Genomic DNA, 27,870 nt, shown 5'->3' on the forward strand with positions numbered 1-27,870 from the left:
CACCTATTGTATTGTATTACTTACTCGCCCTTGCATGTACTTGGCAAAGTCACGATTCACTGTTGTGATACAGCCCAGTCGGGAGAGGGCTCGAAACAGCAATGGGACCTGGGTCTCGTAAACACCCTCGATGTCAGGGGACGACAGGTCTGCACTTATCTCACTAGATAAATTATTCAATTGCTTCTTTATTTATACAATTTTAAAATGTAGCCCACTATTTATATGCAATAAAACTTTTTTAATTAATATGGTTACAATTACACGTAGAATACTCAGTACTTGAATCATACACTTTACATACACAAATGTATAATTTGACTTTTAAGTCAAGATATTGAACAGTAAAATATGCGATTATAAAATGATTGATGCCAAAGCTAAGCACTCCAACAGTAGGGAAACTTGTTTTAGATGAGCCTACTCTAGACTCACTTGATATGCTCCTGATAAACATCCTCTGGCACTGAGTATTCATACAGAAACATCACTGGATGTGATCGAGGTAGCGTCTTTATCACTTTCTTCCACACTGAAACATTCAAAACCAGTCAAAAAATAATAATTCTCTACCACTGAAAAAGAGATATAATTTTACAGAATATCTTAGCATATCAAGATCTGGGAATTGGTGAGTGGGAAAAAAAGCACTGTCACAAAGAAAATGCTTTGAAACCATCTGTGTCAAATTATTGTTCCCCCGACCAATTTGCATAGGTTCGTCACCTACCAGAGGTTTAAGGAGACTTTAACCAGCTAATACCACAAAGTAAAAGTGTAGAACAGTGTTTTTTACACAGTGATCCCTAAATGGTTTACTTTACTCACTCTGCCCCTCTCCATCCTTGGGGGTCCTTTGATTGACATAGAAAATCCTTGGTACGTTGACTTTCATGGCATGGAGATCATTTCCAATCAAAGCCCATAACTTAAACTGTCCTGGGTGTCCTGTCTCCATTAACTGAAGAATTAAAATTTATCAATTACCTTATACAAGTGCACTCAGTTTAGATTACTCATACACATGCATTTTTTATATTAGGTGCAATCTCAAGACATTATTAAGTCTTAACCTAAGAAGAAATGATTTTAATGAGCAACTGATTATGAATGTGATTTATCTTAGTTTTCAAAATTGAAAATACAACATTTACAAAACTTGTCTAGTCAAGACAAGATTTTGATAACACAACATCCAGATAAAACAAATTTCACTGTAAAATGCAAATATAAAATGACAGATAAAAATTTCTAAAGATTACAATAGGCATGATTTAAGAAAGTCTTCCTTGAGCACATTAGGACAAGTTACCTGTACAATCTGCCAGGGCATGTCCATGATGCTGCGAGCTGTTCTGCGGAGGAATCCACTTAGACCTGTTCTGTTCCCTCCAATGTAAGTCCCAGTGGCTATGTCCCCAAACTCTACTCTTCTTCTTTTTCTCTCTGTTCTGTCCTTGGCTTGAAGCTGCCATTTCTTCTTGTGATATGCAAGCCAGGTTTTCCTTTCTTCCTGTGGGTTCAAGAAAATGTAAATGTAAATCAATGGTGATAAAATCTTATTCATGACTTGTAACATACACGGCACAGTTCTTTGTAACAAATATCTAGTATCATATGTAAAACTGCCAGTTTCTTCACCCCAATCCATCCGTTCCCCTACCAATGCCCTAACCTTAAAAGGCCCCATAGTAAAGAGTGGTCCTAGATCTTACTAGAATTCACAAATTGTAAAATATTCTGCACAGAGCCTTTATACTGATCATTTGTACCACATGTAAGATTGTCAGCATCTTCACCCCCAACCCCACATCCCCTATCAGTGCCCTAACCTTAGTGGTCCCCATTGGAGGGGGTGGTCCCAGTATCTCCCTCCATGTCTGGGACCCCTGGGAGTCCTGACTGGCCTCCGAGTCCCCGATACTCGACCGATCTCGCTTCCGCTTGTGACTGACCACCATTCCATTGGCAGGCTTCTTAAAATTCATCATGTCTTCCATGTCAGAGACACTGTGATTTGGCTCCTCCTCTTGTGAAAACAGCTCCCTCTCTGAGGAAATCTACAAGATCAAATCAGAAATATACAATAAAATGCAAATAAAACAGTCACTGGGACCTGTATAATTGCTAAATCTAGTAACTTGTAATTTGATATATAAGGAATTTATAATACATGTAAATATCCATAGCTAAGGTTCCGCACTTTGCTATATCTATTGACATTTATGAATTAACTATATCCATGTTTATACAAAAAGAGTTCACTGTAATATTAAACAACATACTGTGCCAAACATGTATGGTTTGTTTTGGTGATATGGCATTCATTCAGATTTTAGCAAATAAAGCAGTTATCTTGATTGATGCATTAGCTTAGCCCATCACTAGGAAAAATTAGCTTTAAAACAAATAACTCTGTGTTGAGCTCTCACATATTTAAATAATTTTTGTTGAGGGAATAACAGCTTTATTTCCTTATTGTTTCATAAATTTAAAAGTATTTAAAATATTTGTACACTGTGTCAATAAGCTGCTAATTCAGTCATTATTTTCAATGGTCTTATTCAGCCAAGCTAGGATGCTCAGTGTGCTTCAGAGACTTTAAAATAAACATTGACGAACTATTGACATACTTCCTCTGTTTTCTTCCTCTGCGCTGGGGCAAAGATTTCACTAATTTTCTTCTGTTTAAATACGTCGTTTCTCTCCATCAACTTCTTATGTAGCCATGGTGGATGAGGAACCCTGGGTACGGGATTAGCCACCTAAATGTTTCAAATGCACACATAAATCAGTTTATATGTGTACGCAAACATTCTCTGAATTTCTCAAGTTACTTTTCTCTTTCAGTCAAATTGACTCTTAAGTAAAGCAAAGAAATGCATACAAATACTTGGCCACATCAGTACTGATAGAATTATATATGCACAAACTGTTATGATTTTTTGCATATTTCTTCATACCTGCTGTAGAGCTGCTGGAATAGTAATGATTTTCTGAACACAGCTTCCTAATCTCTCTATGTAGTACTCCCAATCTAATATCTAAAACCCAAAAATTTAAGTGAAAACATGTACATGGAAGTTTAAAATGACAAAATGTCAGATTTAATTCCCAGTGCACATTGTGTATATATATGTAAATATCTCACTTCTCTGATTCCAAAATCTGACAAGCTTGGACTCTTGAGCCACTTCCGTAAGTAATGTTTGGTGACACTGGGCTCAGCCTGGAAGATAGCCAGGGGGATAGCCCTCTCTGTGACAGGTGCCCCCTCAGGCTTCTTAGAAATGACGTAGTGACAGTTCAGACCAGCATCCTTTACCATCTGGTCACCTAGAAACTGTAAAATCAGAAGTGACAGTTAACATGACTTCATGTATGCCAAGTGTACAGTTTTTCCAGTAAGATTTTAAACTCATCATTACTTTTATCATTCCATTTGTCTGTTATCTCAAACTTTATAGGACCGAGAAAAAAAGTTGATATATCTAAGGAATTGAGATATCTTGAGTAATATATTTAGAGAATATGTGGTTGGGAGTTTGTTTGGCAAACCCATGGTACTCTAGATACATGTATCAGTGTTTGAGATACTGAAGTTCAAATGTACTACTAGTATCTGATAAACAAATGAAGTTGAAGAAGTCCTACCTCAGCCAGGCGTTTGGCTGTGCTGATGGACGTCGATTTCTGCTCTCCGTAGTCTGCCAGTGTCCTAGACATGTTCCGCTTCTCCGCAATCAACTCAAACAACTCGGAATCTGGCATGTTTGCTGCCTATATCAACCAAGACTTAAGTTTCTCAAAATATATTTGTACATAATTACATCATTTGACATTTTTTGTGAAATTGAACAATAGAATTACTTGTACAGACCTTGCTGAAGAGAACGTCCAGCCAATAATCAGCCACCTTGGCCACGGCAGCGTAACACTCCTCTAAAGTAGTTCCCTTCAGGAAAGCTTCAAACACAGAGGACTGGAAAATCTTGATCAGCTCCAGCTCCCCTCTTCTCTTCACCTCAAACCCCTGACAATTTACAAGTGGAACTTTGACATTCGATTTTTTTTCACTGTTGCATTGATTCATTTACAAAATTATATATTAACTACATTACCTGAAATTCCATTTGTCATTCTTCCTTGATAATTGAATGAATCCCTTAGCTCAAATAACGCTTATAAATTTTCCATTACCTTTTCACAAAATGCAAGATTCATGGTAAATATAATATACCTGCACACTACATGTCTCTGTATCAAAATGTACATAAGAAAACTCATATAATTTACCTTCAGCTCAGCCAGTGATCCATCAAAATTAAACACAGCATATCTTTTCTTCAGCTTCTTTCCTTCCTCCTTGGAGGCAGGGAGAATCATGGACAGATATGGACCATCCACTTCAAAGAAAATGGAGTTTTCACTGCGGACCGAGTACTTCAGAGTTCTGGGGTCTTCTAGCTCCTGGTATTGGTCATTGGTAAAGAAATCCTATCAGATAAAAGAGGAAAAAAATAATTACCCATGTTATTCAATTAACATGTACATGTAATGTTTCACTTTCAAAAAATAGTTCCAAAACTTACAGGTCACAATACTTACATTAAAAATGCAAAGAATGTTCTGTTTACTACAGGTAGTTTATTTCTGAACAAACTAGAAAACTGACCAGTCAGCAAGGGCCCCGCCATGGGGTAGAATTAATAGGGTGCAGCTTACGGAATGATTAAATCAAAAGCCTGAAAGGCTTCAATGGCGTCGAACAAGAAAAACAATTTCAAAAGATCTGCAGATAGGTCAAGTAAGTGACTCCGGTAACATAATAATAAAATTTAAAAAAAAATAGTCAACACAAATAAAGTATAGGGCCTGATAGCCTTGTGTCCTGGTCCGAATGAGTCAGGGTTCGAATTGACCAGACATCGTCAGAAATGTCCATCCTCTATATCAATCTAATTTCTTTTCAGTCAATCGAAGAATACTGGCATTACTGGTCAATATCGTCGGTTGTTCGGATAAAATTGGACTGAAGATCGTAAAAGTAAAGCTAAGATTAAATAATTCAATCTTTATAGTCTTGTTGTATTCGTGTTTATTTTGTAATTATTTTACCGTATTTAAGATTGTTTGTATATACAGTAATCGGTCCCAAAATGTGATTCATGTCATTCGACGCACCCTCTCTGTAGAAATTCATCCGCAACAACTATAGCGTTTTTCGTGCGTAAAAATTAAACACAATATCGTTGTTTTGTAGTAGAATTAATTGAAGATACAATTGATTTAATTCTATATTCAAGCTATTATTCATTGTAAACGTTTTAAAAGAAATTAGTTTGCAGCTGTTGTTATTTTCTATTGCGGATGCATCCACTGACACGTGCGGTCGCGTAAACCTGACTGATCGCTAGATGACGATCGGGCAAGCCCGACGCCATAAAAATGTACGAAGAATAAGCAGCAGCAACAGCAACTGTATTCTTAAAATTTCAAGATAATTCCTGAATATTCAAAAACCTGAAAATAATATCCTTGTATTTACATTAGCCAGTAAAGAACAACTTAACATTGAATGTATATTTAAACAATTATAAAGCTTGTGTTATATAAAATGCCAGCCTTCAATATCATGAAGGCTTGACCTTAACTTCAAACAAACAGCAGTTGCACACAAAGGTTTTCATTAATCTTAAAGTGACAGATAAAGAAAAGCCTACTAAATTTTCTGCAGCAGGCTAGATAATTAATCCCAAGGGATTAATTGTTCCTCTCTCATCATTTTCTTCCAAAGTTACAATAAGAACTTTTTCATTATTAATGATAGAATGGGGTTTTTATACAACTATCCTAAAAATTAATAATATTCTTGAATTAACATAAAGTTAAAAAAGTAAATCAAAAAATCTTCTTTATTCTATTTCTTGTTATTAGAATTCAACGAAATCATAACTATTAAACAAAAATAAATTATAAAAATTTATATTTAAATCCACATTTCAGAGTTGCAGACAGAGGTGGTAATTCATCTCAATTTGACAGATAAAGATAAGCTCTGGATTTTCTTCAGGAGGAAAGCTAATTAATCCCAAGGGACTCATAGCAGCATTCAGTTTACAATGGGAACACCTTCAGCAGTTCTCTCTCTTTGCCAATGCTTTCGTACATAAAGTTAAGGAATCTACCCCACCACCCCAGCTCCAAACCAGGGGACATAGAGAACCAAACTTAGCATCAAAATATGTGTTTCTGCCTACTGAACTACCATACCAAATTTGTACTTGATTGGGCAACCATAAAAAAAGTTGCCCATTCATTCTTATGCATAGTTAAGGAATCTACCCCACCACCCCAGCTCCAAACAAGAAGACATAGAGAACCAAACTTAGCATCAAAATATGTATTTCTGCCTACTGAACTATCATACCAAATTTGAACTTGATTGGGCAACCATAAAAAAAGTTATTAGAAAAATACAGAAAATTTGTGGACGGAAGAGTGACAGACGGACAGACAGACAGACACACAGACGGACGGACAGAGTGATTACTATAGGGCACCCGCAAATCCTTGCGGGGCCCTAATTATAATGCAGCTGTAGAAGTTCAGTCTTCACGAAAACTTTTCAAACTAAACTGGCCAGTTGGACCAGTGAACTTTCAAAATTTACTGGCCCACCAAAATTTTTACTGGCCCCTTAATTAAAAAATAAAATAAATACATTTTCATAACTGTAAATTTATACATGTTTACGTTCTTCAACTTTTGAATGCTGCCATTTTCGTCCTTTGTCGTGTTTCGGTAAGTTGTTCGTTGGAAATTTGCACATTTTACATACTAGGTAATAGTTACTAGCTAGTTCCGGTTGTTACGTAATACATCCATATTATAATACGGTAACAATAATACAATTCAGCAACACGTGCTTGTTCTTTTTATATTATATTTCAATGAAATTTATGCAAGTAAGTCAGTTAAGATATATTTTGACTGTGTATGATTTTTATAATCAACAAGCCCATCGGACTTCTTGAATTTTGATTTTCACTGACCCGACATCAAAATTCACTGGCCTCGGTCTTCGGACCAGTGAGTTTTCGTGAAGACTGGAAGTTGCTAAATTGAGTGATAGATTTTATCTAACAACTTTATAGCTAACATCCATATTCAAACTACAAAATTTGATACAAATGACCCTTCTGTAATCTGTACCTTGACCATGATGTTGAGCATAGCTCCTGGATAAGATATTGTCACTTTCGGCTTTTTAGCATTTGTTGACTTCACGACATAGTTTTCTGGAAAAGTGGCTGGCAAGACACACCAAATACCATCTGTGTCCAACTCTAGCGGGCGACTGGGAATGTGAAAATGTATCAGTTAATATGTTATTTTTTCTTTTGTTGTCACACTCTTCTAATTATAGTCATTTCCACCTATACAAGACGACAGTGACTTACCCTATCTGTTCCACAATTTCTCTGGCTTTTGTGATGATGTTGGCACCTGTGTGACATACAACTCCAGCCATTTCCATACTGTACCATCTGGCCCTGTTCAATGTGAATATTCTTGTCTATTCTTCACAATTCAGCAAGGGAAATTGTGTACAAAATGTGCAAAATAAAATGCAACATTTTCAATTCTATGAAAATAAGGTTGATTTCATTTTGACAGTTCTAAATTCTTGGCCACAAATTCCTGAATTAAGTTCAATTAAATCCAAAAATTAAGTAAGCATAACAAACCTTTCTTTACCCCAATACAGAAGTAAAATAGCAGATTATGAATCTAAGAATCTTTTTTATCCATATTCAATAACGTGCACTGTAAAGACCATATTCAATAACGTGCACTGTAAAGAAAGCTATTTCAGTGTCCTTCAACAGTTGTATTCTTATTTCTTACCCTTTTCTCATGACATATCCATAGAAGGAGTTCAGAATACATTTGTGGGCCAGCTGAAGTGAGTCATAGAGCACTACCATTCCATTAGCCTTCTTAATCTCTGCTGCATCTCCAGACTTCTTGGCCTCTGCCAACTTCTTACCCCAAGCTTTATTCAGACCCTGCCAATAAAATAAAGCCAAAACTGCACTATGTATCAGAACACATGTAAATGACTTCAATCACAGCCATCCTTTCAAAATTCAATATTTTCACTCCATATTTACAGAAATTTTGTTATAATACAACATACTGTGCCTAATCAGAGAGATTTTTCTATATCTTTTTGTTTTGTTTTCGAAGCACACAGTTTTTGCTATTTCAAGGATCATACCTTAAACTCGTATCTTCTATCCCTGAAGGCACGGACAGTGTCTACATAAAAGGAGTTTTCTCGCTGACAGATCGTGGCAATTCGCTGCTCCAACCGAGTGGAATGAACCTTCTTATAAGCTTTTCTACAGTAATCTACAACAAAGGTCATAGAAACAAATATGTGCAGTGTCTCAAAATTATGCATTTTCGTTTTTTTTTTTCACTGTAAAGGTACACAGAGAAATCATCAAGGCAACACATGCATTAATTTAAGACAAGATGGCATGATTTTTATACACAGTTATGTTGATATCCAAAAATTATCAAGGCAACAGACACACACGCATTAATTTCAGCAAGGATGACATGCTTTTTTTAACACAGTATTTTGATACTCTCCTGTCAAGTACAGGATCTTGACAACCCATCCCCATACCTGTGAGCCTCTTCTTCTCAGCCATTGCCTGTTCTTCTTTGGTCAGCTGATGATATGCCCTTGGGGGGCCTCCTGGCATGGCTGGGGGGAACTTCTCATTCTCTAACTGCTGCTGAATTCTATGGAACTCGTTACGAGATGCTGGCACTATATAACAAGGTTAAAAATTTTATTGGTAAATGTTACCCAATTCAGCAAAATCTTGGGTTGCTATTATTTTTTAATAAAATGAATATACTTGCACTTGTTCAAAATAATCCACAAGTACATGTAACTAGATGTAGATTACAATTACATGTAACTGTAAATATAGACTTACTGTACTCTCCTCTCCACATCCAGGGCATTCTTCTCTGACAAGTAGCACCTGGTTTGTTAAAATCACAAGCGGCACAGGTGCTCTCATCCACAATGGCAGGGGGCTAAAAAAGTTTAAAAACACATGCAAGTTGTCCATGAAATTAAATACGTAAGTACAATCTGTGAGGAAATATGAGGTGAGGATGTGTACATTTTTTATATTCATTAAGGACATACGCAAGGTACCTTACCTACTGATAATTTTTCAAGATATTCTTAATTTAAACTCATAATACCATTACATGTTCTTAGACAAAAAATCAGCATGTGTTACCAGGGTTTTTGAAAAGATATCAAATTTCGAACATTTTTTCATTTATCAAAGAAAAATATACAAAAATTACAAAACATAAATTCCAGATTTTTTTTTTCATCAAAAATTGTGTTAGAAGAGGTTCATTTAGTGGAACTCTTCAACTCGAGGGAAGAACCCAGTAAAGTTCAAACTACGTTTCATTTGACCTTAAATACTAAACGTACGAAAAATTAACAGATGAGCCTTGTACATATAGAAAAGCATCTACCTCAAAATTCATCATGATCACATACATTGTAAAACTTTGTCAAAGATGACCAGGAAGCACATAACAGATCCCTTACCTGTAATCTATTGGTGAGAATGATGTTTGGATACATGGCACCAACATCCAGATGGTATATGATGGGGTTTTCCAGTCTGTTGGGGCAGTCCCTCAGCATTGACAAACTCTCTACAATATCAGCACACACTTCATCAAAGTTTGTCACCTCATCAAATGGAATCTTCTCCTCCTCTTCGATGGCATGCCTCATGGTCTTTTCCACTTTGTCAATCAAATTTTGGAATGCTTCAGGTACCTGTGAGTGAATTGCAGATTTTATAAAATGGCAAAACTTTTTCATCTTTACCTCTGTTGTCTCAAATACCATGGACATGTCTACGCGATCTGGAAGTTCCAAACACTTTTTATTCAATATTTAAGTTTTTTCCCCACCCCATCAAGTTAACAAGGTTTGGTTGATCAATATAATGTTAATTGCTTTTTGGTGAACACATTGTCAGACTTTTAATACTAGCAAGTTTAAATGAGGCAAGTCAGGCAAATGGAAAAGATCACAGCAAAAATATTTTCAAAGTATCAAAGTCTAGAACTAACAGAGGACAAACTGTGAGTGATTGATTTTTACTACCCTGTACAACAAAGGTATCTGCAATATCAATTATATACAGATTCCTGGATTTTCATCTACATTTGCAAGAGTTGCCTTTCTTCTTACAGCCTTACTAAAAATTTAAAGTGACGAAAAAGTTTCGTTTATATTTATGTTGTACATGTTTATGTTAGTGAAAATTTTAAAATTCCTTTCACCAAAATTCAACTGACCATTCTAAATCTGCAAGGAATATCTGCCCTGAAGACTCCAGATTCCAGGGCCTCCACATGACCCCCGACATAGGTCTCGGAGTCCAGAACGTGTCCGTCATCTGTCATCTTATTCCACACCGCCTCCTGTTTATTGGGGAACACGATGTTGGCGTGGTAGGCTTGTACCATTAAAAGGGCCTCGCAAAGTGTTCCTGATCCTTTTCTTAAAACCTTTAATGTGCAAAAACAAAAATCTTCATTTTTGGGTCTAGTATTACATGTATTCCATTTTTAAGCCAAGTTTCTGAAATGATTATTTTAAGAAAATATTTACAGTTACGTGTTATTGTTAATTGAGAATTGAAATTTGGTTTACTTCATCTGGTTCCATTGGAATGATAGTGCATAAAGCAAAAATGAAAGGATGTACATATTTCATGTACAAGTAGTAAGTGGCTACAGCATCAGACACAGAGTAGTTGGCTAAAACCTGTATAAAAAAAATCTCAATAATAAGATTAAGCTGGAAAAGAATTTTCATATTTATTTCACACCTTAATTCATAAGCTACATGGGTATTAGAGCAAACAAATATGAGATATAACATTCATTTAACTAATTTAAATGAAGGATAAATGTTAAATTGTCTTAATGATAATAGGGAATGCATCCCTTTAAATTAAAAAAAAAATATTTGCATTCACTTTTACAATGATATTGGTAAAATTCAATCTTAAGGTGGTTTATTTCCAAGATACCTGTGGTTCTTCGCTAGCCATTCTACACATCTCCTCTGGGTCTAATTCCACTGGATTATACCTCAACTTTGCCTGAAAGAAGTAGAAAAGACAGTGCTTTATTATTTTTTTTTTTTTATCTTAATCAGTATTTTATTATGTAAAGTCAATTTACATAATTGGAGTGGACAATAGGCATGGCCTATATAAATCTTCTCCAAAAACAGGGCTGTGAATCAATGTCATCAAATAACTTTCTACAGAACAGCTCACAAATATATGCAGTGAAAAATCATTTTTTTAGTTTCTCCGGCCAAAAATTTCAATTTTGGTAGAAAGTGCCATCTTAACAACATGTACATATGATCATAACTGCTTTTAACATAATTTGATCCCTACCCTATCCTCAACCCCTGTTTTGTATCACTAGCAATGTGCTCCATGATAATATGACATGCTGGCACGGTGCATACACATTTTTTTTTTTTTACATAAAAGCCTTCAATATTTCGTGCATCCAAACACAACATCACAGCAGCCATCATACCAGTATTTCATGATCCACCAAAGATCAGGGACCTCTGGTCTACAGCGTGTTTTGAAAGAAATATTTGAGATCTGAATGAGCTGTTCCCCCACCCCACCCACCCCCATAAACAAACTTAAACGTTTCACATTTTTTTGCATACATAATTATTAATATACATATTCCAAGAGGATGTCACTTGTAAATTCTCACTTTAGCTACAGCTTTCAGATTCTGACTGCCAACAGGGAGGTAACTGTCTCTCTTCACCCATCTGAAAAAAATCACACACCCTAAAACATGCCAGGAACCAACAATATTTGAAAATAATAATTTGTTAGGCTATCTAAATTTAATTCCTGGTTCTCAGGCCAATTTTCTCAAAAACCGATGCGAGAGGGAGGCATTTTATTTATCATTTTATTGGCAAAAAAGTAGATGAGGAAGGTATTTTTTTAATTTTAATTTTCGAATTTTCTTTACAATAAAGATATTTTTTTTATTCACAGATATACTTTCCATGTCTGATCAAAAGGTTTGCTTTATCCATTGCTTATCAGCGTGTGAACATCGTAGGCAATGTCTTCGAATGTATTTTCAAACGAAATAGCCAAAATCTCTTTGCAAATGGCTACCGGAGGTGATATTTGAGTACTAAACTACGAAAAAATGAGGACGGAACTTTTTTTTCTGGATTGGTCTCCGCAATACCAACTTTCTATTTTATCAAAAATACAATAAAATTAGCAATGCTGCTACTTCAAAACTGATGCGTGCGGGCCTGAGAACCAGAATTTCAATTCTATGTAGCCTTACATCTGTTCAGTTAACAATTTTTTAAAAATAAGGAAATAAGAATCCTTTCCCTGTCTGTAAATGTAAATTTGTAATGAGCGAGTTTGCCACTACCATTTTCTACCTTAATTATTGTTGTTTTTTTTTTAAATTAATTTCTACAGTTTTTTGAAGAAAAACTTCTCAGACAGTAAATAAACAATAGTACACAAAGCAATTAAACAGCTGGTTATCAAGGCAGACATCTAATTATTCATCCACCTACAGGTACTTATGTAAATGACATGTGCGTGTATTAATGCCTAGGTAGATTGTAAATTATGTGTTAATTATGCCAAACTGTTGAACAACTCATATGTTTGGAAGTAAAATACCTAAAACAATCCATATGGACTGCTGGTCTTGATTTATATTCGCCTTGGTTGTCCTTTTGGAATCCTATCTCCTGCGACATGTCTATATCATGAAGGGCAGCCCTCGTCTCAACAAATGGCCTGAAATGCCAAACCTCAAGATGAGTTTGTTATTGTACAATATTGTCTATTTTTTGTTTTAATTCCCACCATTGGGGATCACATCCTTACAAAAAATAATCTGACTAAAAATAAAAATTACCAATCAAAGCTCTCTATGTCTAAAATGCCAAACCTCAAGATGAGTATCCTATTTTATTTAAATGCCTACCCCGGAGATAGCATTTTGTTAACATAATTAATTTACTTGACCAATAAATACCATACCAATCAAAGCTGTCTCCATTGTATGTGACAAAAATTTGTGGTTTCACTTCCAATATGTGGTCAAAAAACCTCCTAAGTAAAGCTTCCTACAAAGTACCAAAAATGTTACTTAACAATACAAATTTCCGTATACATTTACTCTCTTTTTATATATGTAAATTTCAACTAGAGTGATTATATATGTACAGGTGGGACTGACCTCGTCAGTTTCATTGAACACAGTGAATGGACCCTCAAACTCGGGACGAGGTGTGTATTCAAAGTCCTCGACATCTTGGGACACTATTTCTCTGTTACAAATTAAGAAACCCTACAAAAAAGTACAAGATGTATTTGAGCCAAGAGTATACTGGAATCATTATTTGTCACGAGGGTTTAATTTTTATTGTTTTTGTGGTATGAAGAGAAAAATGACATGTAAAATTTCATATCATAACAACTCAGAATTTTTTTTCATTCAGGAAATCATATGACCTAACATTTGTTAGTTTCATTTTACACCACTGTCTGTATGTAAAAAAACCCACACATTGATTATCTTTCACCATTTTTATACAAGTAATATTATTCCCCAAACAAAGACAGTACATTTTTACTGTCCTTTGATTGATTGATTGCATATTGTTTTACGTCCCATTCGAGAATTTTTCACTCATATAGAGACGTCACCATATACCGGCGATGGGTTTGATATTTTGACCTTTACTCGACACTCAGGGCCATTGAGCAGGAATTCTTTATTGTGACAATGCCTGCCATGACACGGGACCTCGTTTTTAAGGTCTCATGCAAAAGACCCATAACTTTCACTCCAATGTGCCAAGTGCATGGCAAAGGAAGAGTTGCTACCCATTTTTTTATCGATTTAGGTCAGTCATGGCCAAGATTTTAATTCACGACCTTCAGATCAGAGGCGAGCACTCTACCAACTGACTGAGCTACCCGAACGATGTACTGTCCTTTGAAACCAAGATCAAACAGAAATTAAAAGATTGCATTATCCTGTTTAGAACTAATCTTAGATAATAAACAGGAAACCACACCGGCAAACAGATATGTCAATTAAATTATAAACATCCTTGCAATGTAAATAACAACTCAGGAAATATGGGTCAAACTCCAGGAGTACTGACCTAGAAGAGAGCTGTGAAAACACACCTACCTGCCCATCTATCATATATGATATCATAATAATCTGATCAGTCTGGGAATCCGGAAATTTCAGAGGTAATTTTGTTGTTTCGATATCAAAGGCTAAAACAACAGGATCCTGAAAAATACAAATTTCACAACAAAATTTTACAGGGGAATGACTCTCTGCTTACTGAAATGCCACTGCTTCTAAATTCTTTGTAAAGTGAAGACAATTTTGTAACAAGTGAATTTGAGCAAAATAGGTACATCATGCAGTCTATGTAAAATTTTAGACATAATTGTTAGAGATGGAAATTTAAACATAGGTAATCAGAGATTACAGAGCTCACCTCAATGAATGTTGTCTTTAAGTAAGGCAAAGTCACACAATTAACCAACAAAAAGTGTACATTCCAAAAATGAAAATATTTAAGCAATTTTGATCTGATACTTTGAAATAGACCTAAATAAAAAATTTAAACTAGTTCTTCTTCATGAAAATGTAATTAAAAACCAGCATCTGAAGCAAATTTGAGAGTTTTCATCTCTTGATGCAACATTTGTGCAAGTTTGGTTTATACAATGTTATGTAAGCCATCTAGTTTTTTGGTAATAGACCTGCATCCATAACTTTTACCTGGTCTATTATCTGAAAAATGTATGTCGAATTCAGCATCCGGAGCAAGTCCATTAGTAAGCATCCTAAGATGTATTGTCCATGCAAGTTTGCTCATTATAGGGCTCATAGTTAATTGGAAATGAAACATGCATCAAAAACCAACATTTTCATTCATCCACAAAAAGTAGGTCAGATTCAGCATCCGAAGCAAGCCTGGTAGTATTCCTCCTTATATATATCATCCATGAAAGTTTGTTCATTAAAGAACTCATAGTTACTTGGAAATGAATCATGCACCAAAAACTTTAACCTATTCACTCAACCGGAAAATGTAGTTCAGATCCAGCATCTGAAGCAAGCGTGGTAATATGCAACTTTAGATGAATCATTCATGCGGGTTTGGTCAACATGATAGGGCTTATAGTTACTTAGAAATGAAACCTGCACCAAAAACTTTAACCTGTTCACTCAACCAGAAAATGTAGGTCAGATTCAGCATTCGAAGCAAGCCCGATAGTGTGCATCCTTAGATGTATCATCCATGCAAGTTTGGTCAACATAAGGCTTATAGTTACTTGGAAATGAATCACGCACCAAAAACTTTTACCTGTTCACTCAACCAGAAAATGTAGGTCAGATTCAGCATCCGAAGCAAGCCTGGCAGTGTGCATCCTTAGATGTATCATCCATGCAAGTTTGGTCAACATAGGGCTTATAGTTACTTAGAAATGAAACCTGCACCAAAAACTTTAACCTGTTCACTCAACCAGAAAATGTAGGTCAGATTCAGCATTCGAAGCAAGCCCGATAGTATGCATCCTTAGATGTATCATCCATGCAAGTTTGGTCAACATAAGGCTTATAGTTACTTGGAAATGAAACCTGCACCAAAAACTTTAACCTGTTCACTCAACCGGAAATTGTAGGTCAGACCAGGGGTTCAAATTTTTTTTTGTCATAATCAAGTCCAGGACTTAAACAGTAAATTTTAGGCAAGTCCGAGGAAGAAATTTCAGAGTCCATATTTACCTATACATCATTAAATTTATGTTACTTATAATTTATTTTCATTTGTTGCATTGAATGAATAAAGACTATAATGTATAAATATTATAATATATGTTTTATTTTTCCTCAATAAACTGTCATATAGTCATACATGAGTATTTCAACACAATACCAGACTGATAGATTACTGGTACATTGCAATAACTTTTACAAATACTCACTACTGAATAAACCATCTGTTACAATAAATAGAAGTTAGAGTGTGCTGTAAGTCAAAGCTAAAACCGAATTTAATTAACTAATTCCCGTTTGTCATATAGGAGGAAACATAAGGAATTGCGTAAAAACAAGAGTCTAACCGCAACGGAAAATAAAAAGACAGATTGTATTTTCGAAACGTTCGTAATGTTTTATCGGTATTTTAACGACCACAAACCCACATTTTTACTTAATACATTTGAGAATTTGTTTTTTTTTTTAGGTTCATGATCATTTTTTAACTTAAAAAAAAAGATAAACAAGAAACATAGCCAATAAATGCCGAGTCCGGATCCGGAATTTGTTAGTCCGGGACGTCGGGCTTGAGGAATTTTGAACCCCCTGTCAGACTCAGCATCTGAAGCAAGCCTGGTAGTATGCATCCTTAGATGTATCATCCATGCATGTTTGGTCAACATAGGGCTTATAGTTACTTGGAAATGAAATCTGCACCAAAAACTTTAACCTGTTCACTCAACTGGTAAATGTAGGTCAGATTCAGCATCTGAAGCAAGCCTGGTAGTATGCATCCTTAGATGTATCATCCATGGAAGTTTGGTCAACATAGGTCTTATAGTTACTTGGAAATGAAACTTCACCAAAAACTGCACCAAAAATGTTAACCTGCTCCAAAAACATTAACCTGGTCATTCCTTTGCTGAAATTGCAGCATCTGAAACTTTGACTGGTAAAATGAAACACCATCTTCCATCTTCCATGCATGTCTAATCCATATAGGACATAGAAGTAGTTAAAAAGAAAACTGCTCCAAAAAACTTAACCTTAACCTGGGACGCCGACGCCGAGGGTATTACATAAGCTCCCCCAACTTCGTTGAGGTGAGCTAAAAAGGAAACCAGTGATTTATCAATCTTAGAGTTATCTCTCTTAACAGAGAGTCTTTCGTCTTTAAACGGAATTCTTTACAGGCAATTCTACATCCTTACAGGGCACATGAAAAGAAAATTAATATTCATGTACATATATCTATTACTGTGAACAACTTACAGGTCTATCCACAAGGTCCTCCCTGTGCCGAATCTCTACAGGAAGTGAGCCCCGCCCCCTTACCGTGTACCAGTGTCCAACAAAGATTTTAAGGTCAATGGAGACCCGGACATGGTAAGGAACATCATATTCCCTGTTTATAAAATAAAAGATGCAACAAATTAAACTTCATATTTTACAATGTTCATTTGAATGATTTTCTGTATGATACATTTCTGCAGGGAAAAAATTATATAACGATATCTCATTATGATTTTACATCACCATTCATAAAATACTTCAATTGCAATCTTTTAAGCATTTACCTGATGTCTATTATATTTTCCATCTGATTGGAAGCTTTGTTTTCAGAATTATCAATATCTGTTCCAAGTAAATGGCTACAAATGAAAGTAAAACATATTTGTAGAAAAAGCATACTGAGAATACTGCAGACACATTTCCCTAAAAGGTCCCAAGCAATTAGCAACAATACTTGAACTGAAAAGCACTAATATTTGTTAATACTAAAGAAGTATGAATCCATGTTATACACGGTTAGGTTGTAAATGGCCTTGTGCTCAACAGACAAGCATCAGATTAACTTTGATCAGAAATGGTTACTCTAGCAGTTAACTCAGATGAGCCGTAAGTCTAAGGAAAGGATTGAAATCTCTTGAAAATCAAAACTGCTCTGCAAATGTTCTGGGACAACAGTGTACCACAACTCAATTCAATACCTGTGCTGGATGGGGAGATAAAACACCAATTTCTCCCCTTCCACCTTTTTCACTGTCACTGGTAGTGAAAGTGAAACATCATTGTACAATAATAATGCCCTGTTCACACGGAGAGTTTAATTCAAATTAAACGTAAAATTACTGTGAATTAGCTTCGCTTTGTGTTCACATGGAGAATTAAAGGCAAATTAGTTTAATTCGATTTAGTTTACTGCGCATCAAATTACTTCGCATTAGCTCCGTGTAACTAAGCAAAGCTAATTCGAATTAAATTCGGACGCATGCGTAATGGCAAAATTTAGTCAAATACCACTTGTTGATGGTCAGCTATAGGTACTTGCACTATTTTTGAGTGAAATACTAAGGAAAATCTTGTTAATCATTAAAATGTGTGTACAGACACTGTGATGTTATGTCAAATGGATCTGCTCTGCAGAAGGTGACGAAATTTGCAAATGACATCATAATAGCCGTGCTGACGCCAGACTGCAGAAGTAAAATTTTAATTCACATTAGTTTACTTCGCATTAGCTGTCGTGTGAACGCAATTTAATTCGCATTTGTTTGATTCGCATTAGTTTACTTCGCATTAATTTACTGCAAATTAAACTCTCCGTGTGAACAGGGCATTAGTAGCACTGACTTCTGTACATACTTGCTGAGGAGTGCAGTGTACGCTTCACTTGATTGTTCCCGTTCCTTGTTTTTACGAACTGCTGGGTGAATCTCTCTCCTCACTTTCGTTAGGTCTTCCACTGACGAAAATGACAGCTTGAGGTATTGCCTTTTCAATCCGACCAAGTGATTTGGCTTGAATATGAAACATAATTTATTTTAGATAAGAAAGGTAACCACAACTTTCACTCAAATAAATAAAGGGAAAAAATTATACACAAATGAAACAGTAGAATTTTTTGTTACCAGATCTAAATCTTCCTTGTGAACTGTCTCTACAGTGGCCAGTTTTCCTGAGAACTTCTTGGACAGAAATGATGCCACCTCCCTTTCACATCCGGGCTTTGTTGCCACAAAGAAATAGGGTTTGAATGGTAGTGTGGCCTAGAATGGTCAGGGAGAGTAAACAACATGCTATACTATGATAATCACTTGTCACACATCAATTATATAAGATCAACGTGAATTGGTTAAGTTTAAAATGTTACCTTGAAACGAGACCCATCTTCCTCCAAAAAATAATAATCAACTGCACTGATCAGCTGCTTATTTTCATCCAATATGTCTGCCTAGATACAAATGTTTCATCAAAAGTAACAGTCTACAATTGAATTGGTGAAAACCGTGGTATTATTATATTGTTAAAATGTTACTTATATAAATTCAAAGGTAAAATAGTACCTTTATAGTTCATGCAGTAGCAAATAAAATATACCCCGAGGTATAGTTTTTCCTATCCACCCTCGGAAAATTTTCATGCAATTTTTGCCTCCAATTTTGATTTGAACCAGCGATAAATCCAGGGATTTATCCAGCTATTTTGTTTTACTACCGTTTTATATGTAAAGGGGGAAAATGAGAGCCGCAGGTCATTTCCGGAGGGCATGAATAGGCAAATAAGAATAATTTATAACTTTAAAATTGATAAAATTCTGCATTCTTATAGCTTCTGAGGGTCATTTGTAGACCTTTACAAAGGCCACAAAAACTTCATTTTTGAGACAAAATATTAAATAACAAAAAAAAATAAACCAGGTCACACATCATTTTTTTCTATAATATCATCGCAAATCAATTCGGTTAAGTTTAAAATACCTTAACATTGTTTTTGTTGTTACTCCATTCTTCTGATTCATAGTGATTTAATAATCAACTCATCTACACTTTTCTTAACACTGCAATCGCATACGTATATTTCGACATCGTGGATAGGGCAAATGTTTCATCAAAAGTATCAAATGGAAGCTTGAATAATCTACTCTCTCTTATTAAAAGCGTTTGAATGAATAGGATGGGGAGTAGGATATGCTGTTAAATAAAGACAAAAACGGAAAATTTAGCTACGATGTTTTAAATAGTTCATGTTTAATAGCAGAATTTTCTATCTGAAAAAGGGGAATTTTTCACCTTTTTCAAGAGGGGAAAGGTACCGTTTACCGGTAGTAAAAACAGCCTTGATAAATCCCTGTTATTGACTGATGATGTCATTATGACTTCAGTCGCATTGTGACGTCATCAGGATTTCAGATTATTCTTGCGGTATTATCTTACTCCAAAAAATTCAAACCTCAGAAATTATATTATACATCAGTATAATAAAATGCTTATCCACTGTTTGTGAGTGGGATAGGTCTTTTATCAAACCCTTGACAGGGACTATTCCCTGTCGCGGGTTTGATAAAAGAGCTACCCCACTCACAACCAGTGGATAAGTGTATACTATCTCATCATCGGCACCATCAATGTTTGGGTCAATAGTGCAATGACTATGAAGTGTTGGTGATGAAGACACAACAAAGTGATGTAAATAATGCAATAAAACGATAAAGCTATTGCAATGATGTGATATCCATGATAAAATGGTGTGAGACAATGAAGCAATGTTCACTCTTGCTCCATTCTACTATTGCACCATTGCCATTGCACTGTAAAGCCATAATGCCATTGTGACCGCACTACTGCTTCACTGTCATGGTGCCATCACTTTGTAGTCATCATGATTGCATAATCATTTTCTTACCATTAACCCTGAAGTCAATGCTCGATAGCATGATAGTGAACTATAAGCAGCACTATCTGGATTCCATAGTCTATACAAAGAAATTCTATAAAATCTTTATTAATCCCATTTCAATATTATACATACAGGGTGCATATTGATAAGCCATCCCGTTCTGTCTTTGGCTTCTTTGTATCTCTCGAACCCAAACTTGCTATCCACGGCATCCCCAGCCAGTGCTCTCTGCAGTCTCTTATCTGTTCCATCTTCACGCCTGTGTATTAACAAAACGTTTTAAACAGGGAGAATTCAGAATATAGTCAGATGTGATCATGTGTGACACGACAGGCTGCACAAGTTTGTAGTTAAAATACCTTCACACAGAGAGAGTATGTTAATGCTTGGACGTGTACCAGGTCTGACACAATTTCTTGAATAAGTTATACAGCTTGAACAATTAATTTGCAATTGGGATTTTGTTCCGACAGGCTAAATTGATTTGGTTAATAACACTTTTTCAGGACTTATTTTACGTTAGTCCCTAAATAGAAACGATCATTGGATCCTTGTTTGATCAATCAATTAAATATAACATACCCTGTGTTATCAGGATCATTGTCTGCTTTATATCTTCCACTATTTTGTAGTACCATTTCTTCCAACTACCAAATAAACAAAATATTGGCGCCAAATTCTATTGAAATATTTTCACAAAACGATACAATTTTGATTTGAGGTTAAACTAATCCAAAAGTTTTAGAAAAAACATTTGAAGTTTAAAATTCTTACAAATTTTATCGATTGATTTAAAGATTGAGAAAATACGAGAATGTTTAAGATTTCTTTTTTTCGTTTTGGTCGTCAAAAAATCTACACTATTCTTAATTCGAATCTCCTCTGTTGTATAAGCTGCTCGACCTGGGCTTCAATTTTTTGTATATTTTAATCCTCAAGAATGGCATTGTCTTCTTTTAAAATATGTACAAGGTAATGAAAAACCTTTCAGGATTGCTCACCTTGAAAAATACTCTTAATTTTCGTAGTGTGCTGAAGAAATATGATTTTCAAATGTGTAATTCGAATTGTCTCAGTTTGTCTTTACTAGGTTTGGACTTCTAAAACTAGATGGGATGAAATAGCCATGACAGTATAACTAATGAAAACTAGATTGAAATTTTGAAAATGGGCGTATTGTCATAAAAAGATAAATTTTAGACTGCTAAACAGTAAAACTTAAATGGTATTAGAAGAGTTTCTGTATTCTTTAAGGATATTGAACCCACAGAAGATCTTTGACTTCATAGAGATCAATCTTACAACCTTTAAGGACATGGAAAATTTTTTAATAATTTTTAATTTTATGCACTGTAAATTTCACATTTTGGATATCGAATAAATACATGAATGTAAATCCCATTTGGGCCATTGCTCCAAACCTGTTTACTTTAACATACTACCTTTCAGTCATGGCAAATGAGTAATCTTGTAAATCATGGGATTTTTCTTTTTATTTATAGACTGTTCCAAGAGAGTACACCTGTATGTAGAAGTTTTCATACCTGCAATCCAAAATATTTTCACGACTCTAGCATTCTCAAGTAAAAACCTTAAACCTATATACATCAATATGTAGATTTCTTTTAAAATGAAGAGTTACTATGTAAAACTATAATATTATTAATGTAATTATATATATAAAGGAGTGTCAGATTAATCTTGATGCCAATAATTCATTATTCATGACATTTAATGCACCTTCTTGATGAATGCAGTTCTATTTTTAGGTCACCTGAGAAAACTCAGGTGACCTTTTGCTATCTCTTTTCGTCCATCGTCGTACGTCGGTGGTAAACTTTTGAACATTTTTAGCTTCTTCTCTGGAACCACTGAACTAATTTCAACCAAATTTGGTATAAAGCATCTATGGATGAAGGGAAACAAAAGTTGTGAATTTCATGGTCCCTGCCCCCCTGGGGCCTGAGGGGTGGGGCCAAAACCACTAAAATTAATGTAATCTTTAAAAATCTTCTTCTTTACTCTTGGAAATTAAGCAGTCAAATTGTTTGCATGATTGTAATCAGCATTGAGTCCTCTACCAAAATTGTGAAATTCATGGCCCTGGGATCAGGGGTTCTAGTGCTAGGGCGGGGCTAAATAAGTATATAGTGAAAATGCATTATTTCTAAAATCTTCTTCTTTGCTCCAAGGTATTAAATAAACCAACTAAGTACATAGTTATGATGAGCAAGAGTGCCTCTACCAAAATTGTGAATTTCATGGCCCCAGGGTCAGGGGTTCTGGTGTTAGGGTGGGGCTCTATTGATTATATAGTGAAAATATATGAATTCTTTAAAAATCTTCTTCTCTGCTCCTGGGTATTTAATAAACAAACTGAATATATAGTTATGTTGAATAAAGCTGCCTCTTCCAAAATTGTGAATTTCATGGCCCTGGGGTTAGGGATTCTCGTGTTAGGGCGGGGCTCTATTAATTATATAGTGAAAATGCATAAATTCTTTGAAAATCTTCTTCTCCACTCCTGGGTATTAAACAAACTAACCAAGTACATAGTTATGATGAGCAAGAACATATCTTCCAGAATTGTGAATTTCATGGCCCCTGGATTGGGGGTTCTGGTGTTAGGGTGGGGGTCTTTTGATCATATAGTAAAAATACATTAATTCTTTAAACATCTTCTTCTCTGCTCCTGAGTTTTAAATAAACTAAACAAGTACATTTAGTTATGTTGAATAAGAGTGCCTCTTCCAAAATTGTGAATTTCATGGCCTTTGGGTCAGGGGCTCTGGTGTTAGGGTGGGGCTCTATTGATTATATAGTGAAAATACATTAATTCTTTAAAAAAAGTTCTTCTCTGCTCCTGAGTTTAAACCAATGAACTATGTACATAGTTATGATGAAGAAGGATGCCTCTTCTAAATTCAGGAATTTCAGGGCCCCAGGGTCAGGAGTTTTGGTGTTATGGCAGGGCTCTAATGATTATACAGTGAAAATTCATCAATACTTCAAAAACCTTTTCCTTTGCTCTTGGGTATTATGCCAATGTTCTAAGTACATATTAATGATGATGAAAGGTGCCTCTTCCAAAATGGTTAATTTCAGGGCCCCTGGGACAGGGTACTTGGGGTGGGGGTTACATAGTCTGAAAATAAATTAATGCTTTGATATCTGCTTTTTAGTATTAATCAACCATTTATGATGATATAAAATTTATGATAAAATTTCCAGAATTTTGAAATGTGTGCCCCCATGGTCTGTTGTTCCTGTGGGGTGGGGTGCACAACTGGTTATAAGGTAGAAATGCATTTTCTCTTTGTTACTCTTATTCACCTTTGGGTATTAAGTAACCAAAGTAAGCAAGCTAGGTGTATACATGTAGTTATGATAAACAATAGAGCATCTTTCAAAATTTTGAATTTCATGGCCTTTGATTGAAAACACGAACCAATTCAATTGTTGGAAAGTTGTTACATGATACTCAGGTGACCTATAAGGCCCATGGGCCTCTTGTTGGAATTGATTATTTCCATGGTATTCTGACTCATTCAACTGGAACTTTGTGCTCTAGCTGTGTCTGGACCCTGAAGGGATATGTGTATTTCTTTACAGTTCCATGCCAACAAAACGTAAAGTCAAAATTGATCCAAGAATCCTAATAGAAAATGAACAAAAGAAGAGGAAAAAAATTGAAAACGAACTCCGGAAACTCGAAAGGCATGAAGGGACACTGAAACCTATAGATGAATATGATTCCGAGAGAAAGTTGAAACGCCAAGTCAGGTAAATATTATAAGAAATAAATATCAATTATCTTTGATGAAGCTACAAAACAAGTGACACATGCATTCCTTGGAATACTCAGTAAATACTCGTGAGTAATCACAATGGTTTTAATTTCACTATGATCATGATTCATCACTTTTCCACGAAATCAGATCCATCATGAATTCTTATCATTAGTTTTTTAAAATGTTGAAATGCTTATTTGAAGTTGAAATCAATTTCTTGCAGCATGAAATTGAAACCATTGGGATTGGTACTTTTTGACAAATTGTGAAATTTTAACACCATGGAATCAAAACAACTTACAGTATTATGCAATGATTATAATGATGTAAGTGTTGAATTATAACTTACAGTGACAGAGCCAGGACAATTCCAGAGTTACCCAAAGAAGAAGTATTAAGAAGAATTCAACTAGAGAAAGACTGGTGTAATTATACAACCAAACAATACAAAGCTCTGTGTTGGAGCATAAATCGAGCCACAAAGTTCTCAGCTGAAACCCTAGCAGAACTTAGAAAGGAGTCAGAAGAACTCTATGTGCAAGCTATTCAGGTAAACTCTAGGTGTATATGTAGGTACATGTGTTTGATAGGTAGAGATGTTTAAACAAATCAACTGGTATTATTATAAAGTATAAAAGTAAGATTGTGCAAGTGGAGAAATATTTTTAATTAATTCCTTTATCACTTATTTGATCACAATTACAAGGAAAAATCTTTGAAAATCTTCTTCTCAAGAACCACTGGGCCAGAAAAGCTGAAACTTATGTGGAAGCATCCTGGTATAGGGTTCACATCATGACCCCCGGGGGAAGATTTAACAAGTTGTGTACAATTGTTTGAACTGAAAAACTACATGCTGTTCAAACTAGTGTTTCTTGTTATAACAATTTTATGTACCTCATAATGAAATTGAGGCATTTCATTAACTTTCGAATTGTAACTTGTTGTTGCCTTTGACCTACAAATGTTACACGATCATTTCTGATAGATCAGTGTCACTTGTCCATAACACACATATTTAAAATTATTGTTTGGACAATATCCCTCCCGAAAACTTTGACCGGGGAATCATCTTCGCAAGCCAAGGGTTTTCGGTCCACTTCACTCCCGTTTGTGGGGAGTGAAGCGGATCGAAAACCCTTGGCTTGCAAAGATGCTGGGGAATGGGCTTTAACTTTTTAATGTTATTGCACATGATCCACAAAAAACAAAATATTATTTTTTAGACCTTGTAGACCTTGATTCAAGGTCAAATTTAAAAGGTCAAGTTCACTGGTCAATGAGATTGTGAGATAGTGGCTAATTCATATAATCTTGAATAGAACGAATTCAAACAATTAGGTTATTTATCAAAACATAAAGTAGATTCAAAGTATTTCTTTATCATGACTGACAGATGGTTATATCAAAGAAGGATGAGACATGAAACAACATCTAGTGAAAGTTTCTTTTGAATTATTACATATTTTGAAGCTATTTCCATTTGCTGATGCAGCAAGTTATCAAAATAGGAGCAATTTTCGATTAAATTTATTATTTTATTTTTTTTAAGTGAGATTCAAAATTATCTTTTTCCTTCTTTTGGTAGGAAGATCCTAGTCTTTTATCTTACTCCAAAAGTGGACCTTCGTTAACACCACCAATTGAAGATTACAATTTCCCTGATGGAGAATATAATGATGTGACTAAAGTTTGGTGATTTCAATCAATGTATAAACTATCTATTTATGTACATACATGTATGGAGGTGTGCTGTGACCAGTTGTTAAGGAACTTTGCGCAAGTTTTGTCCAATTTTCAATGCAATCAGAAGGTGAAGAATTCACATTTAATAAATTGAAATGACTCTTGTTGTGAGCAGTCTCTTTAACTAGTAAGATATAGTATGTGCATAAATCAAGCTAAGGCCATAATAAAAATATTCCTAGATTCTCATCCCTGCCCGCCCCGATTTTATACCCCCGCCTCGATTTTTTTTATTTCTGTTTTCTTCGTCTTAATTCTGATCGGGATCGGTATTCATCTACCATTCTACTTTCGTTTTAAATCCCTTGACATGATTTTGACAGCTGAAAAGATGGTAATTGCCGTAATACATGCGTATATATTTTAAACAAGGGTCATTGGTTGAAAAAGATTGGTGATGATGTGGATTAAGAGATAATTGAACCTTTACTATGACTTTTATTCGGGTATTGTAGATAAAATTACACCGATTGAGCAGGTCAATAAAAAATCTACAAAATTGAAAAAATAAAAAATATAAAATAAAAGCCCCCAGCCCGCCTCGATTTAAAAAAAAATTCAGATGAGAATCTAGCAATTTATTATACACGCACTTTCTAAAGAAAGTTCGGGTATATTGTTGTTACTCATGTCCGTCCGTCCGTCCATCTGTCCGTCCGTCCGTCTGTCACACTTTTCTTCCCTGAACTCGTCCTACATTTTACACAGTAGCTTAATCATCTTTTGGGAGATGGTTGGTGGGGTCATGTAGATGTGCAGTAAGGTTTTGGAATTTTGATTTTGCCCCGGGGGGTCAAATGGGGGTCGAAAAATGACGTTTTTTATGCAAAAAGCCCCGTCTTCCCTGAACTCCTTCTACATTTTACTCAGAAGCCTAACCAGCTTTTGGGAGATGGTTGGTGGGGTCATGTAGATGTGCAGTAAGCTTTCGGAATTTTGATTTTGCCCCAGGGGGTCAAATGGGGGTCGAAAAATGACGTTTTTTAAGCAAAAAGCTCCGTCTTCCCTGAACTCCTCTTACATTTTATTCAGCAGCCTAATCATCTTTTGGAAGATGGTTGGTGGTGTCATGTAGATGTGCAGTAGGATTTCGTAATTTTGATTTTTCCCCGGGGGGTCAAATGGGGGTGGAAAAATGACTTTTTTATGCAAAAAGCCCCGTCTTCCCTGAACTCCTTCTACATTTTACTCAGCAGCCTAATCATCTTTTGGGAGATGGTTGGTGGGGTCATGCAGATGTGTAGTAAGGTTTCTGAATTTTGATTTTGCCCCAGGGGGTCAAATGGGGGTCGAAAAATGACGTTGTTTATGCTAAAAGCCCCATTTTCCCTGAACTCCTCTTACATTTTATTCAGCAGCCTAATCATCTTTTGGGAGATGGTTGGTGGGGTCATGTAGATGTGCAGTTAGGTTTCGAAATTTTGATTTTGCCCGGGGGGGGTGAAATGAGGGTCGAAAAATGACGTTTTTTATGGAAAAAGCCCAGTCTACCCTAAACTCCTTTTTCGTTTTAAACAGTGGTCTTATCCTCTTTTGGGAGAGTTCACTCTTTTGAAATTTTGTTAAAACATCAAGGTCAAGGGGTAAAAAATCATAGCATGTTGGGAAACATCTTGTTATGGGTAATGTTCACTTGAAATGTGAAAGTCGAATCTCTTCTCAATGAAAAGGAAATACAACATTAGTGAAAACT

At 35.4% G+C, this 27,870-nt stretch overlaps 2 protein-coding genes across 2 annotated transcripts in view; one reads left to right on the plus strand and one right to left on the minus strand.

Annotated features, from left to right (window-relative positions):
• LOC134254125 (DNA polymerase epsilon catalytic subunit A-like) overlaps positions 1–21,307 on the minus strand; it is a 38,004-nt gene extending 16,697 nt beyond the window's left edge. The window contains exons 1-33 of the mRNA XM_062736673.1: positions 21,223–21,307; positions 20,773–20,899; positions 19,115–19,195; positions 18,873–19,010; positions 18,607–18,761; positions 17,538–17,612; positions 17,233–17,365; positions 14,368–14,475; positions 13,405–13,515; positions 13,206–13,291; positions 12,840–12,959; positions 11,884–11,944; positions 11,166–11,237; positions 10,784–10,897; positions 10,426–10,638; positions 9,662–9,898; positions 9,021–9,123; positions 8,702–8,848; positions 8,285–8,418; positions 7,912–8,072; positions 7,464–7,556; positions 7,216–7,360; positions 4,297–4,497; positions 3,881–4,033; positions 3,655–3,780; positions 3,152–3,343; positions 2,964–3,044; positions 2,634–2,765; positions 1,833–2,060; positions 1,313–1,513; positions 829–961; positions 436–532; positions 25–163 (exon numbers count right to left, since the gene is read on the minus strand). Of these exons, the coding sequence (XP_062592657.1) occupies positions 25–163; positions 436–532; positions 829–961; positions 1,313–1,513; positions 1,833–2,060; positions 2,634–2,765; positions 2,964–3,044; positions 3,152–3,343; positions 3,655–3,780; positions 3,881–4,033; positions 4,297–4,497; positions 7,216–7,360; positions 7,464–7,556; positions 7,912–8,072; positions 8,285–8,418; positions 8,702–8,848; positions 9,021–9,123; positions 9,662–9,898; positions 10,426–10,638; positions 10,784–10,897; positions 11,166–11,237; positions 11,884–11,944; positions 12,840–12,959; positions 13,206–13,291; positions 13,405–13,515; positions 14,368–14,475; positions 17,233–17,365; positions 17,538–17,612; positions 18,607–18,761; positions 18,873–19,010; positions 19,115–19,195; positions 20,773–20,899; positions 21,223–21,278 (4,353 nt within the window). The 5' untranslated portion in view covers positions 21,279–21,307. The remainder of the gene's footprint in view (positions 1–24; positions 164–435; positions 533–828; positions 962–1,312; positions 1,514–1,832; positions 2,061–2,633; positions 2,766–2,963; positions 3,045–3,151; positions 3,344–3,654; positions 3,781–3,880; positions 4,034–4,296; positions 4,498–7,215; positions 7,361–7,463; positions 7,557–7,911; positions 8,073–8,284; positions 8,419–8,701; positions 8,849–9,020; positions 9,124–9,661; positions 9,899–10,425; positions 10,639–10,783; positions 10,898–11,165; positions 11,238–11,883; positions 11,945–12,839; positions 12,960–13,205; positions 13,292–13,404; positions 13,516–14,367; positions 14,476–17,232; positions 17,366–17,537; positions 17,613–18,606; positions 18,762–18,872; positions 19,011–19,114; positions 19,196–20,772; positions 20,900–21,222) is intronic.
• Positions 21,308–21,509: 202 nt separating this feature from the next.
• LOC134254123 (large ribosomal subunit protein mL40-like) lies at positions 21,510–26,223 on the plus strand. The gene is made up of 5 exons (XM_062736671.1): positions 21,510–21,612; positions 22,143–22,223; positions 24,253–24,423; positions 24,783–24,981; positions 26,020–26,223. The coding sequence occupies exons 1-5, from the start codon at positions 21,581–21,583 to the stop codon at positions 26,128–26,130; spliced, it is 594 nt and encodes a 197-aa protein (XP_062592655.1). The 5' UTR covers positions 21,510–21,580; the 3' UTR covers positions 26,131–26,223.
• Positions 26,224–27,870: the final 1,647 nt, after the last annotated feature.

This window comes from Saccostrea cucullata, unplaced genomic scaffold (genome assembly GCF_032062105.1).
Source record: "Saccostrea cucullata isolate Sc308-1 unplaced genomic scaffold, CSIRO_AGI_Scuc_v1 ctg3005, whole genome shotgun sequence".
In the NCBI taxonomy this organism is placed as follows: domain Eukaryota; kingdom Metazoa; phylum Mollusca; class Bivalvia; order Ostreida; family Ostreidae; genus Saccostrea; species Saccostrea cuccullata.